We start from the raw sequence: 14,996 nt of genomic DNA, 5'->3' as shown, positions 1-14,996 counted from the left end.
CTCGATCCCTCCTTCCTAACTATTTTCTTTACTCTTACAATTTAGCTTTGAGAGTTCGAAACCCTATCCCAGTCAGTTTCGGTTTCTCCTTATCCATTCTATTGAACTGATAGTCATGTCACTCAACCAGGTTTGTCCTCCACCTTCTTTCTCGAGGTCCCATGATCACCCAAAATCTATGGCATCCCTTCGTAGGTATTAAATACTTGATGCAGGGAATTCACTTTCCGCTTTACATCGGGCAATCTGACCTTTATTCTTGCAAGCACTCGTCCTCCAGTCTAATTGGGGAAGTTGAAGTTCCATGATCAACACATTTCCTTAGTGTTTATTCATTAAGACATTAAGAGTTATCCATATCCAATCATCCGGCAGGTTATAGCAACCAGCATATCTAGAGACTCTAGTGCTTTTTTACCAGGTTGAATTTTTTGCCCGGGACAGACTCTTCTTATCCATTCCATCACTTCTTTTATTTCATTACAGTTACCCTCATTCATTGATGTCAATGTTACTCACACTTTGCTTTCTTCCTGTCTTTTTAAAACAGCACATCGCCTTCAAATACTGTAAATCAGTTCATGAGTACATTCCCTAGAGTGTCTGTTTTCCATATATTCCGGTTCACTCCTGCACCAGTTAGCTCAGTTCTCCATCTTGTTACAGGTCCTCGCTTGTGTACGGACTTTAATTTTGGCGTTGGCGTATATGACATTCTTTACCGCTGTGCATCAGACTCACAGACCTTCTACCACCAGCATCACCTGTTAGTCTAGTTTCTACTCCGCTTTTCCTCCTTGGGTCAATTCTTCGGTCCACAAGCGTATCCTCTCTCACTTTGTTTACTTCCCTCTCCAGGTTAAATTCTACACTGGTTATCAAGGCTGTTTACTTTATTAGCTTCCTACAGACCACCACACTAAGATTACAAACAGGATGGCCTCTTAATGTCCAGACAAACTTACAGGGTTAGGGCAGTTTCGGCACTGGAATTAAATGGCAAGCAGCCCAAGGTCACGCATGAAAGGTCAGCATGGGTGAGAAGAAGGCCTTCTTTTATTCTGCCTTTCATACAACCCTACCCTCTATTTCTATGAGAATTATTGTTTCCGGGGGGTATCTATTTCCGATTACTCCATCTGTATTGTTATCTGTGATAAGGCAGGGTGCTACAGTCACAGCTCCTGGAGATGCGGTACCTCACAACCTGAAAGCAATTGTATGAGAACCTGCTATTGGCAAATCCTTGCAGTTGCACAGTACACTTGTAAGTTGGCCCTATCAGCATGGATCAGATTTCCCTTTATAAAGATAAAAATGAGTGGGGATTGGATCAGGTAGATAGTGTTCCTAACCCTACAGAGATAAAGGGATAATGCTTTTTTTGTGCAAACTCTGCATTAGCCTTGGATTTGTAATAAGGCCTGTGCACCGACACAAGGCCTGGTGGTTACTACGTGCAGTGTGTTGACTGCATAGCCATAGATTGGGTCTTAAAAAAATACAAGTTTGATAGATGTAGGCAAGGCTATGATGCTCATGGCTTTGAGCAATGGAGGGAAAGCTGGTGACAGTTCAAAGCTGCTGTTGCCAAGAGAAGAAGCCTGTAGCAGATATCTTTTCAAAATTAAAGGTTCAATAAAGTTGCAGCCACTTAGACAAAAGATTTTTAATTCTTGTCTTGTCTGCACACTTATTTGGCCACTGCCCTTCACAAGTTTAGGTCCTTATCTTTAAGGCTTTACATGATCTGGGTTGAGGATTCCTAAAAAGACAACTTTGTCCTTTAGGGATCATGACTACCCTCAACTACTCCTCTCGTACTTTCCGTATCATGTGTGGGAGACAGAGCTTTCAGAAGAGCTGGCCCCAGGCTCTGAGATTTACTCACACAGGTACTTAGAATGAGAACAAGCTTGACAAATTTACAAATCAAACTGGAATCTCACTTCTTTGAGCTCACTTTCCTGTTAATACATAATATATATATAAAAATTAATATGCCAACAAAAGAAAGTAAAACACATACACATGACTTTTCTCTCTGGGGGAGGGATGAAGAGGAAACCTCACATGACACTGCTAGTCTGCTTGTTTATTTTCAATTCTGGAAGTCTCTCAGATATCATGGTGATGAGCTCAATATAATAACCTGGATAGAAGAAGATAGGATAGAATAGAGAACAAAACCACAGACAGTCAGATAAAGAAACCAGATATCTCTAATTAAAGAAAAGTTTACCAAAGAGTAATATAATTTGTCACTTAGCATAAAAATGAAAACAAATGATATACTGGTAAATACACCTGTTTTACTTTTAACCAGACAGCAGCCTTTCAATGTATCCTTTCCCCCAAAACACTATTTTCTGTTATAGCACATTTTATCTTCTTTCCTAGATTATTCAGGATTCCTATACAGTGCTTACAATTATACTGGGGGGTGGGTTCAGAACTCTTACATCCTATAAATTCTTATTATGACCCTAAAAGAACCACTTTCCTAGAACACTCAGGGCAGAATTTCACATCTCATTTTCCAAAACAGTGTGGCAGAATCTTAGAATAAACAATCAACGGAAGTAGATACATTCGTTATCCTATTTAAGGGATTTTTATTGAAACAGTTATTTGATATCCCATCTGTTTGAAAGCTTAAAGCATGATTTAAACTACTGGCTTCAGTTTTAATGTATTTTTATACTTTGCTCTTACAAACATTAATGAACTGCCTCACAATCCTTTCCTTTTCAAATCCCCTGTGAAGTAATGTCATGCCCTTTTTATGGATGGGGACAACTGAGGCCTAAGTAGGTCAGATAATAAATACCTTGCTCTTATGTTGGCAGAATCCCAAGGCCCTTTACAAAAGATGTCAATATCATTATCCACATTTTACAGATGGAGAAACTGAAGCACAAAAAGGTGCAGTGACTTGCCCAAGTCACCCAGCAGGCCAGTGGCAGTCAGGAGTAGAACCCAAGTCTCCTGAGTCCCAGTCCACCGCTCTATTCACTAAGTCACACTGAGGGTTTGTCTGATGGAGAGTTAGTGCACAGCAAGCTGGGGGTGTAAACTACAGCTCACTAATGTATCACACACTAACTGGCCATATAGACCCTGCTTACCATGCACACAAAATTCCATAGTGCACACACCCTACTCTAATTTCAAAGTGGAGAAGATAAAAGTGCACCAGGGAACTTTCAGTGCATGGTAGCAGGATCCACATGGTCTCTTAGTGTGTGGCATCATAGCATACTGTAGATTTACACTGCAGCTTGCCACATAATAATTTTCCACAAAGTTGCTTAAGATCACACAGGAAGTCAGTAGTAGACCTGGGAATAGAATCCAGGTCTCCAAATGCCCACTACTACTTTCTAACCACAAAACTATGCTCCCTCTCATAAATGTGACTCATGAATCTTGTCTTTTACTTCTAAAAAAAAATTTGTATATTTTATATAAACAATGTCTTCCATTTTTCCCCTTTGGAGGCTATACCTTGGAAATTCTACTACACCACTACTATACTCTGCTCTAGAACCACTAAACACTGCAGGAGGTGGAGTGGAGGAGAGACAAGGAGAATTAACAGCAGGAGAGGCCTGGAAAGCATTTAATAAGAAGGATGGTTTTCGTTCCTCTCTTCTTGCTACTTTGGGGGTCGAAATCTTTCCAAGAGATCATGGATTTATTAAATTGGATAATTTAAAGAAAATAGAAAACTAGGAAGATCAGAGCCTTGTATCTTTTGCAAATCAGAGCTAGCTAAGCAATCTGATCACCGTCTTATTTGAATTACATGATGCTTCCTGCAAGGTCTTGCATACAAGTCAACACTGTTTTCATTTCTTTCCTACATTCAGTTCTTCCTCAGTTTCAGCAGTAATAGTACTCCTCCTACTGGACAAACAAAAGCAGTAATTGCAATCTATCATTCAGACACCACTCAGGCTACAAAGAGCCAACACACTATATAATAAACTGACTGTGTACTTAAAGGAGGTGACTTTGGTGGTGTCATGCTGCAATTTCATATTGCTATTCAAGTAGGTGACTTCTTGAACTTTTCCAACTACTGCCCAGCTTAATAAACTGACATGAAATCTGTTTTTGGTTTGGTTTCTAAAATCATAAAAATAAAAACGAAAGTTATGCATTGGATACAAAATTTAAAATAATAGTGAGGCTGGTATAATATATACAGACAAAGTGCTGAGGTACATACTGAGCATATTTTCATATTATTCTAACAAAATACTACATAGTATTGTGTTCTTCCATACTATTAAAACAGCTTTATTTTCATCTCAATCTTATGTTTTTGTACCATGTATACCAAAGAATAAAAATAAAACAAAGTGAAAGCATGCAGCCAAAAATCTCACTAGTATTCTTAATGAGCCAGGAGAAAATTCTAAATTCCAGATGGCCAATTTTTTAAAATGTATCCAGTGTTTGGATTTCATGGTAAATATATGCCCTTACAGATTAAGGAAATGAAACCTCCTGATTAAAGCCAGAATTTCCACAAAGAATGGCACTCATGAGAAAGGTAGAATGCACTCACGTCTCTGGATTGCTGTGGCGTTTCAAGGTTAATTTGTGTGGGAGGATTAAAAGAATTTTACAAGTGGTTTGCTTAAATTCCTAACCAATTGTGATCAAGTCCTCTTGATGTTCCTGTTCTTCTGGTGCCCAAAGAAATGGATGTATGATTATATGGCACACTCTTACGTGACCTGAAATCCTCAGCAGCACTATCAGTAGGGCCCTACCAAATTCACAGCCATGAAAAATGCGTCATGGACTGTGAAATCTGGTCTTTTGTGTATTTTTAACAAGGCTATTCCATACAGATTTCATGGGGAGACCAACGTTTCTCAAAATGGGGCTCCCTACCAAAAATAAGGTTGGGGAGAGGTCTAAAAGTTATTGGGGGGGCGTGTCTCAGTATTGTCACTGTTACTTCAGTGCTGCCTTCATTGCTGGGTAGCCAGAGAATGGTGGCTGCAGGCTAGGCGCCCAGCTCTGAAGACAGCGCCCCACCTGCAGCAGCGCAGAAGTAAGGGTCACAATACCATATCATGCCACCTTTTCTTCTGCGCTACTGCCTCAGGACCACTACAGTTACAACATTGAAATTTTAGATTTTAATATCTGAAATCATGAAATTTACAAATTTTAAAATCTATTCACCATGAAATTGACCAAAATGGACCATGAATTTGGTAGGGTCCTAACAATCAGAAATCAACCAAATGAGACGCTGATGTAACCTTCCAAGCTGAAATATTGGCTGGATTCCCAAACAAATTATATTTATTTTTCCTTTCTTTAATTTCAGCCACCAATCCTGCAGATGAAAAACAAAATAGCTAAAGACTATCAGCTCAATGCTAGCCTTCTGAAAGCAAATCTGAAACAATTAGTAACAGGCGACACCTGCAGTCTCTATTAAACAAATGTATAGAAAATGTCAATTTGTTTACTTCTTTGTACCATATGACACAACATAGGGTACCAGGGACTCAATTTTTAAAAAGAACATGTCTGACAAATATCCTGATTCCACATCAGGGCACTTTATTTGGTACACAGGTGAGTAAAAACATGCTTTTTTGAGACTCTGTGATGATTTAAGACCCTAAACGTGGGATCTGGATGTGTTATTTAGGCAATCACATGAAACTAGACTATGATTATTGTATAGTCTGTCTATATACATCTGCCTTCTAGTCTGCCACATTGACTGTATATAGATGCATGAATATTAAGGATAAACACCTTTCCATTCATGTGCAGAAAAAACAGATAGGAATTTATTAATACATTTAATATACTGAAGAACACATGCATTTGATAATATAATTCTTAGAAAACTAATATAAAGAGAGATCTGCTCATTTTAAGACAGATAATTCTTAAAATTTATACTGTCATTGTTGGGAGGCCTGAACATGGCAAAATTTACGTAATTTCCCATTACCCTGCCTCACCCCAAAAAACAAAAAGTTTTCCTTTAAAAAGCAAATTCAAGATCTGAATACATCAACTAAGCAGAATGCAATTACTTAACGGAAATTAAATTAAAATATTTTGTTGATAGCATTTAAAGGGCTCCTATATATACGGAGGATATACTCAAAACAATTAAAATACATTGTCAAATACATGTCAAGAGTAAACTGTCTGCACCATTCAAAGAGTCATACACTTAAGTAGTATGCATTTAAGTGGTATAGCAGACTGGTGTACTGATTATGACTAAATTTGTTTTTGTAATATAAAATAAGTGTTATGTCAATAATTTATTAACAACATTCTTAAATATAGGGGCAGATCCACAGCTGGTGTAAGTTGTCAGAGCTCTTTCGACTTAAGTGGAACTACAGCAATTAACTCCAGCTGAGGTCAACACAAGACCTGTGTCAGACAGCTAAACATTAAACCCATTTTACAGAAAATGAAGCATTCTCTAAGCATTCTATATTTTAGGGAATGTGTTTTATTCATTTAGAAAAGCACCTACTATCCAGAAGCAAGGCTATGTGAGTAGACGAGACAAGTAACTAACTCCATATAAAGCACTGAAACCTTAAGAATTTTAAAGCATTTGAACTAAAACAAGAGTATTCATGTCTGTGACAGAAAATCCAATTTGACTAATTTAGTTTAATACTGAAAATCTATTTTGAGAGAACATCCATAATTATATTATAAATAAGGCAAAATATTTTCAAAGTGATCTGCAAAAAACCAACACATTTCAGTTAAAAGTACTGAATGTCCCCAGCAGTAAGAGGGGCATTTCAACATGTTAATAACTTACACACAGCACATTTTACCCCTTCTTGTATGTCCAAAGAGTACAGCTCCCCAAATTTGCCAGCTGCTATCTGATGCTTCACCTCTGCGCGTACTTCACTAAGGACATCACATCACCATAAGATCAACATGGAAGTATACAAGATGCTTATAAGGTAAGTCCCATTCTTTTCTGGTACTGTGCCTCTTTCAGAAAGTTTAATATTCTTATGTTTTACCATTTAGGATATAAAATAAGATAAAATTTTAAGTTTTCATGACAGGTACTTTGGATGGAAAAGGTACATATTAAGTAAATTATCTTATGCATGGACTCTCCCACACAGCAAATGTAGGAGAGGCACTTCAACAAACTCAGAAGTTACTTAGGAAAAAAAAAATGTAATATTTGCAGATCACTTTTAAAGAAGTCTAATTGTTCTTGTCCCTGTTTTAAAAGGCTTCCATAACAACTAATATCTTGTTTGCATCTAGGAGACAATCTGCTTCTCTTCACAATGGTTATTCCTTTACTTATCAGGAGAGTATTTGCCCATTTGTAAATATCAGCCTTGATTCTCTCTACTCTAGTATTTATCATCATGTGTATATAAAACAGTAGAAATTTTGGGGCTTTTAGATTTCAGAATAAATTGCATTACAATTGCAATAGCAAATATTAACCCTATTTTAAGTAAGGATAAGATTCTTACCCAGTTAACTTTTTTCAGAGGTAGAAAATAATAGTAGTGGCAGAAATCAAGTATCAGTGTATAGGAACTAAGAAGCTGAGTGTAGAAACATAGCTGCAGAAACAGCCAATGATTGTCTTCACCAACACAATTGTTAATCCTGTAGCAAAACAAAGCAAATATATAAGGCTTTTTAAATGTTATAGTTACGAATGATGAGTACCAAAGACAAAACAACTTAACTTATTTATAAATGCACTGCTAGATACAGTAATGTATAGGCCATATGCAACTACAAGTGAATACCCACAGCATCCATTCTACAAAATGATGTGGCTTCTCTATTAAAGCAATGGCAACCCTGCTTGTCGTTTAAAACTTGCCTGCATTTTCATTTGGTGCATTGGGCGCAAGACTGGAATTTCTCTTTGTTAAAATACAAATTTAATGGTAAGCTCTTCAGGACAGGAAACATGTTTATCTTTCTGTTTGTACAGCAACTAGCACAAGGGGGCCCTGATCCTGATCTGAGATCATTAAAACAATATTAAAAAAAAAAAACCCAACAAAAAACAAGTCTTGGTTGTTTCTCAAAGTACAGAATTGTATTAGTTGATTATGTTCATATTTCAGGTTACTACATATACTGATCATGCAGAATGGTATATGCTTCTGAGGAGACTCAGAATGAAAAAAACTTTTTTTGCCTTAACACCAAAGGTAATCCTATGTGATTTTAAAACATTTCAAAATTGTAAAACAGCCTGCAAAAGTGTCACAGCAATTCATATTTTTCTACCACTTACTAACACAGATTACTATCTAAAGTGATACAAAATTTTTTGTTCTATATAAATTTAAATAAATTCAATCCAGAAAGTGGAAAATTGGGACTGTAAATACTATACATATTGATAAATGCTGGATCAGGGAGTAGTCCACTGACAGGCAAAAAAAAAAAATATCAAATATGGAAGAGAAAGGTTGGAGGAAGGAGAAGGTGTGACACCCAACAAAACAAGAATATCTCCTAACTTCCTTAACAAAACGGTTTCAAATAATCTTGACAGTTCAGATATTTCAACTTTCCTAATTAACCCTTTCAGCAATCTAGGCCTAGTCTACACTACAAAAGTTTTACTTGTATAAATACATCAGTTATGAGTGTGATTTTCTTTTTATTTATACGGGTATACAGCCTAGTATAGATACAGTTATACTGGTATAAAAGGTGCCGTATACCGATATAGCTTATTTTACTTCCCAAACCAGATAGAAGTTATAGCGGTAGAAGCAGTGGTGTAGCTAGGCTAGGAAAATTGGCTGGGCCCTGCTTTTGGGTGGGCAAGCAATGACGGGGAGCCACCTCCCTGTACGGGGATTATGTTTTGTGGGGCCTGGGCAAGGACCAGTGAGGGTCCTCCCCACCCCTTCTGCCTGCAGTCCCTGTGTGCTCCTGCCAGGGAAATGGGGTCAAGGCACGAGGGCTTGCCCCGCTCTGCCCGCCAGTGGGTTCCAGGTGCCATTTGGGTGGGCCTAGATGGTAAGTGGATAGGCCATGGCTACATCCCTGGGTAGAAGTACTTTTCTACTGGTATAACTGCAACAACAACAGAGGGTTGGAGGAGGGGTTGCTGCTTTAACTATACCAATACAGTTAGAGAGAGAAACTTTCTAGTGTAGACAAGCTTCTAAGGCCAGGTCTACACCAAAAAGTTAGGTTGACCCAGCAGTGTTGCAAAGGGGTGTGAAAAATCCACACATTAAGCAATGTAGTCAAGCTCACCTAATGCCCAGCGCAGACAGCGTCAAGTTGACAGAAGAATACTGCCTCTCGGAGAGGTGGATTAACTATAGTGACGGGAGACTCATTATAGTTAATATATGATAAGGAGTGTCCACACTGATGTGCTGCAGTGTTTCTAGTGAAGACACAGCCTAATCCATACATTGACTCTAATGAGAATTGGAGCAAGCCCATAGAGAGCTAACAACTTAACTACCACCACAAAATATTCAAACTGTTTTGGTTATTTATTTATTTTTAAAGTCATCCCCTGACACTTTAAACTTTTAATTTGTAGCACAAACATGAGAAAATGCAAAACAAGCATTTATATTTCAGTTCAGTTGAAAGCAAATTATCTCACCATCTCACAAAACTAAACTGTGAATATCTGATTTTTATATCAAGAAGCTGCTCAGCTCTAGCAATTTTGTTTTTTTAAAGTTGCATTTCCCAATATTAAACATTTCTTTCACCAAAATTTGTGAAAGCTCCAGGAGCATCTCACATTGGCAAATAGCAGCATGACAAAATAATAACGATTACATGTTATATAGCAAACAATTCTCATGATCAGTGTTTGATTGCATAGACACAGGCACATCTCAATGAAAATCCTACCTACCCTCCTGCACTAGACACCTTTAATGATGAAATATGACTGTCAGAAAGAGAATACGTCAATAAAAATTGTACTGTAGTAAAAAGTACCCTGAACAATCAAAAAACTGCAATTTAAACAAACATTAAATAAGGGAAGTTTCTGCGCAGCAAGAACTTATTGAATCAATGGCTCCAGTCTTACCATGGACAGTGATGATCCATCCTTCTAACACAGTGTCCACAGCGACTGCAGTGATGGGATCGCTTTGGTCTCATCATATTACATTTATTACATAGTTCCCAAAATTCTTGTTCTAGAGAGAAAATTGAAACTAGGTTAAATAAAAATGAATGTCCGCTGAAGTACCACTAGTTTTCAGATCTCACCAGTTACACATGACTGAGCTTCTGGAAAAAATATATTCTTCTTACTGAAATCAGCATGCAAGAACCTCTCCCCAACTCCTCTCTCAACTGCTCTAGGATGGTCGGCATACCTCTAACCATTGTGGGCTGATTTTTACTCCTAATCCCCATCTCTCCCTACTATTTTTAAGAGTCGCCAATACAACATGAAACTCTTGGCTAGGAACAAGGCAGGAACTGGGAAATAAAGAATTTTTGTGTTTTTAAAACTATTCTCAGTTCCACTTTTTCTGGCACACATCACCAACAGTGTTAGCTCTAAAGCTCAGCCAGAGTATCAAACCCCACTGCCATCCCCAGCTCAATCCAAAAGAATTGACCAGTAAAATAATAGAATACAAAATAGATTTCTGAAAGGTCTTCCGCCTCAGGATCTCAAAGTGCTTTAAACAAACATCATAACATCCAACAAGTAGGAATTTTACAGATGAGGAACCTGGAGGAGAGAGACAGCGTACACTAAGTTTGGGAGCTAAACTTGAGATACCTAGGGACTGATTTTCAGAGGTACTGAGCTCCCACAACTCCAGCTGAAGTTAACATGAGCTAACATTGCTAGGCATTTCTGAAAATACAGATATTATTTGCCTCAAGTTGGGTATCTAAAACCAGTGGACACTTCTGAAAATTTAGGCCTCAAGAGAGCTCAAAGATCACATTGTTTCCAGGATGAAAACACACAGACCTTAGTGCTGTCAATCATTTAAAATGTCCTTTACTTAATTTTTTTTTTTTTTTTTTTTTTAAAGGAGTTCAGTAAAGGTGCTATGGAGTAAGTCCAAAATCATTGGTCTATGATTCCTATTTGTAACAAGTACCATCATCTTTTTTATTTTTAATCTGATAAAAATCAAAACTTATAAAAGGAAAGCTACACCAGTTTTCATTGCAATGCATACTGAAAGTTTACATGAGGAAATGCTTTTCACTATAATAAATGATGCATGGAACAAATTTTAAAATTCAATTTGATACTTTTTGAGCCTCCTCCTGGCAGCTCCCATCTTTCCCATTTTGCAGAAAAATGACATTTGCACACTGATAGTACAGAAGCCCAATACCCAAGATCACTAAACTAGTAATAATGCCAGATGGAAACTGATTTACTATCTGTTCCCATAAAGTCAGTGTCACAAAGGTGTCACTCTTTAATAAGACAGCTACTGTTAACAGGAGGCTCAGAAACACCAGAAGCTAGTTTTCAATATAAGTTACACTGAGCAAAAAATGTATCTCACCATATCATCCTGCACAATACTAGAAGTGAATCTTAAATATGATTTTTTAGTCTCAGTCCTATCACTAATGGGACTAGATGCAAAAAACATGATCACAATTGTCCCTAATTGCCCAGTTGTCAGCAGTATCCACAGAGCTCACTAAATGAATGAGGCATGGAGAATGAACCAGCCTCTCAGTTGATGGACATGACTGCAATGTCTCAGCATGCTGCCTGGGCTAAGAACAACTATGCCTTCCACTCACTAAGGAAAGGAGTCGTGATGGCGGTACAGACTCAATTGGGAAGCATGGCATTTAGAGGTTGGAAGCCCAATACCAGCAGAAATGCTACAACTTAAAGCAAACATACCAGGAAACCAAAGACAGGAACCTGAAAGTCCAGTGCCAGATAGACTACTTATCCATTCCATGAGGAACTGGATGTGATATTTAGCAAAGATCCCACCAACAAGCTAACCATGGAACTGGGCAGCAGCAGAGCTCTTGGAGACAAGACAATGACAAGACCTCTGACAATCAGGAGAACCCAAACCTGGAGAAGTGGCAGCCCCTACCAGTCAGGAACAGCAGATCCAGGAGCATGAGCAACAGCAACCTGAGGCAGAGAAAGGGAACGAGCAAGCTTCACCATCATTGCCTGCCATCTCCATCATCTTGTGGGACCCCAGAAATTTCTACCTAATCCTGAGATATGTTCTAACCTGACCAGGCCCTTAGCGAGAGAGCCAGATGACATCACCACCTCCAGGTAAATCTGGAATACCACCTGGGATGTGAGACTTTGCCACTCTGCCTCCCCCAATGCATCCTTTTCCTTCCCCATTTTGTTTCTTCTCTTTCCTATTTTTCTTATTTTAATTTCTGTCTAATAAGAGTCTGGCTTAGCCAGCCAAGACTGTATATTTTACAAGCCAGTGACCAGAAAGAGGGAGCTGAAAGCAATACCCTAAACAGACCAATGATAGAACAAGTTTGCTAGATCTCAGAGTTGCTGATAAAACCATGTGCCATGCCTGTGTTTCTTCAGCAGTGAGGTTGCAAGTGAAAGTCAACACCAGAGACTGAAGCTCCATCTTTGCTCTTTTTCTCTCTCCCCTTTTGTGAGTGTTTGTCTTGTTTTGTTTTCTAGGAAACGGGATCAGACTTCAGCAACAGCAGCTCTAGCCCATCTCAACTAACTTCTTTTCTTTTCCCCAAAAGCATCTTATTAATGTCTTTGGTACCATTTAAGAAATTTACAAAAAGGGAGCAGAGAATCCTGTGGCACCTTATAGACTAACAGACGTTTTGGAGCATGAGCTTTCGTGGGTGAATACCCACTTCGTCAGATGCATTCACCCACGAAAGCTCATGCTCCAAAACGTCTGTTAGTCTATAAGGTGCCACAGGATTCTCTGCTTCTTTTACAGATCCAGACTAAAATGGCTACCCCTCTGATACTTTACAAAAAGGGGTATTTTTCTTTCTAAAAACTCTCTACAGCCAAAGTAAAATGGAATAAGAAATGTTGTTAAAATGACAGCCTTACTTAATACTTCACATTTCAAACGCTTTAACTGTTTGTCCTCCTTTTTCTTTAATAAAATGTTTGAAAGGATTTTTAATGGTGAGTTTGCCATAGTACTAAGCAGACAAAGGTCTCTATACCAAACCATGTTTAAAACTGATTAACGTTGGGCAGTTTCAGGATCAAGTTAACACCTTAGCTCTTTGGGGCCATATATTCCACCAACATTAATGCCACAACACCATTAGTGTCATATTACTAGAGAGAAGAGCTCCACTTTGGCCTCTGGGGGAAAAAAGAGTTACGTTATTTTTTAAATCCTCACATGCATTTTTCCAAACCAGTTGATGTTGATGTCCAAAAATCTCCTGTAGTGATCCACTAAGGATTACATCACCAGGAAGTTGTATCCCTTCCTGCAAACGAGCTATGCAGACTGATGGAGTAGCACAGACAAGTGCTTGTATACTGTTAAGGAACCTTAACTATTCAGAGCAGTCAATGATATCCAGCACACTGGCCATCTCGATCACATGCCCTTGCAACACAACATATGACCTTGCTCACCTCTATCACAATAGCACCAACGCTAGATTTACCAAACCCTGTTTGGTTTTCAAGGGAGTGGTTGCAAACAAGGGTAATAAGCTTCTAACAGCTATTAAAACTAATATTAGAGATTATGCTAAGCAACCAACATTGTAGTATTTAGAAACACCTTGCAATATAGTACCTGTGAGTGGTATCTTTGGCCTTTCAGGTAGTTTTCCTGGATCAGCTATGGAGGCTCTCAATAACGAAACCATACAAAACAATGAAACTAAGTAGTAGCCTGAAAAATAAATACGTAAGTATTCAGAATATTACATCAAGTGTATCTTTGGCCAAAGACTGCATGCCTTAATGTGTCACATTTAAATCAGTTCCAGCACAGCAAAAGATTACTGTATAGAAATGAGGCAAGACAAGAGAAAACTGCAGAAAAAAAGAAGCTGCAGTAATTGGAATATTTGAAAGTAAATCTGATTTAAATCAACATAGCTTAATTAACACATGTAAACCAGCATTCCATTTATGCATACAAATATTTCACACATATATTACATATAAAAAACAACCTTAAAAGAACATATTAAGATTGCAAAGTCAAACATACAAAAGTTAGGAAATACCACACTTAAGGTTGCCTATGCACATCTAATTGGGTTTTTTGTACATATGCATTATGATAGTCTTTAATTACATGATTGCATACAATTTTTTCCACAGGACTGCTGCCTCATTCAGCACACAAAATGAACAGTGCTAACTGAATGAGCAGCAATAATTTGTTTTCTCCTTGTTCAATATGTGGCCGCATGCCTCATTTACTGCACGCTATTCAAACACTGCTCCAAAGACAGAATTATTAGCTTTCTCATCAGTTTTTCTAATGGTGCTCATCATTATGGCATAGAAGTACATCACAAATATTAATTTATTTTCACGACACCGGTGAGATAAAGAGGTATTATACCCAGTTTACAGATGGGGGACTGAGATAGAGATAAAATAAGGTCAAAAATATTCACTAATTTTGGGTGTCCAAACTGAGATACCTAGGACCTGATTTTTCAGAGTACAGTACTTAGCATTATATAGCACAGTGTGTTCAAAGCACAACTTCTATTTACTTCAGTTGCAGTTGTGAGTGTTCAGCACTTCTGCAAATCAGATGCCAAGGCCTCAAGTCAGGCACCAAAAAAAAACAAAACTCACATTTAGTGACTCACTTAGCATCACACAGGAAATCTGTGACAGAAACAGGGATACAATTCAGTTATCCAGGGCAGCATTCTACTGCCTTAATCCATGAGACCATCTTTTCACTTCCTGCAGTCCCCTGCTTCGTTCGCTACACACCTTCCAACTTCTGCAACAAATGAAG

At 38.1% G+C, this 14,996-nt stretch overlaps 1 protein-coding gene across 3 annotated transcripts in view; it reads right to left on the bottom strand.

Annotated features, from left to right (window-relative positions):
- The window catches only part of ZDHHC21 (zDHHC palmitoyltransferase 21), a 69,372-nt gene that overhangs the window by 48,424 nt on the left and 5,952 nt on the right, over positions 1-14,996 (bottom strand). For all 3 annotated transcript variants that reach the window (XM_032776138.2, XM_032776120.2, XM_032776147.2), the window contains 3 exons: positions 13,803-13,901; positions 10,097-10,208; positions 7,527-7,665 (listed from right to left, as the gene is read on the bottom strand). In XM_032776138.2, coding sequence (XP_032632029.1) covers positions 7,527-7,665; positions 10,097-10,208; positions 13,803-13,901 — 350 coding nt within the window. The remainder of the gene's footprint in view (positions 1-7,526; positions 7,666-10,096; positions 10,209-13,802; positions 13,902-14,996) is intronic.

The sequence above is a fragment of the Chelonoidis abingdonii genome, chromosome 6, assembly GCF_003597395.2.
Source record: "Chelonoidis abingdonii isolate Lonesome George chromosome 6, CheloAbing_2.0, whole genome shotgun sequence".
Classification (NCBI taxonomy): Eukaryota; Metazoa; Chordata; order Testudines; family Testudinidae; genus Chelonoidis; species Chelonoidis abingdonii.
Note: the sequence above shows the minus strand (reverse complement) of the source record. Positions and strands in the feature narration are given on the sequence as shown.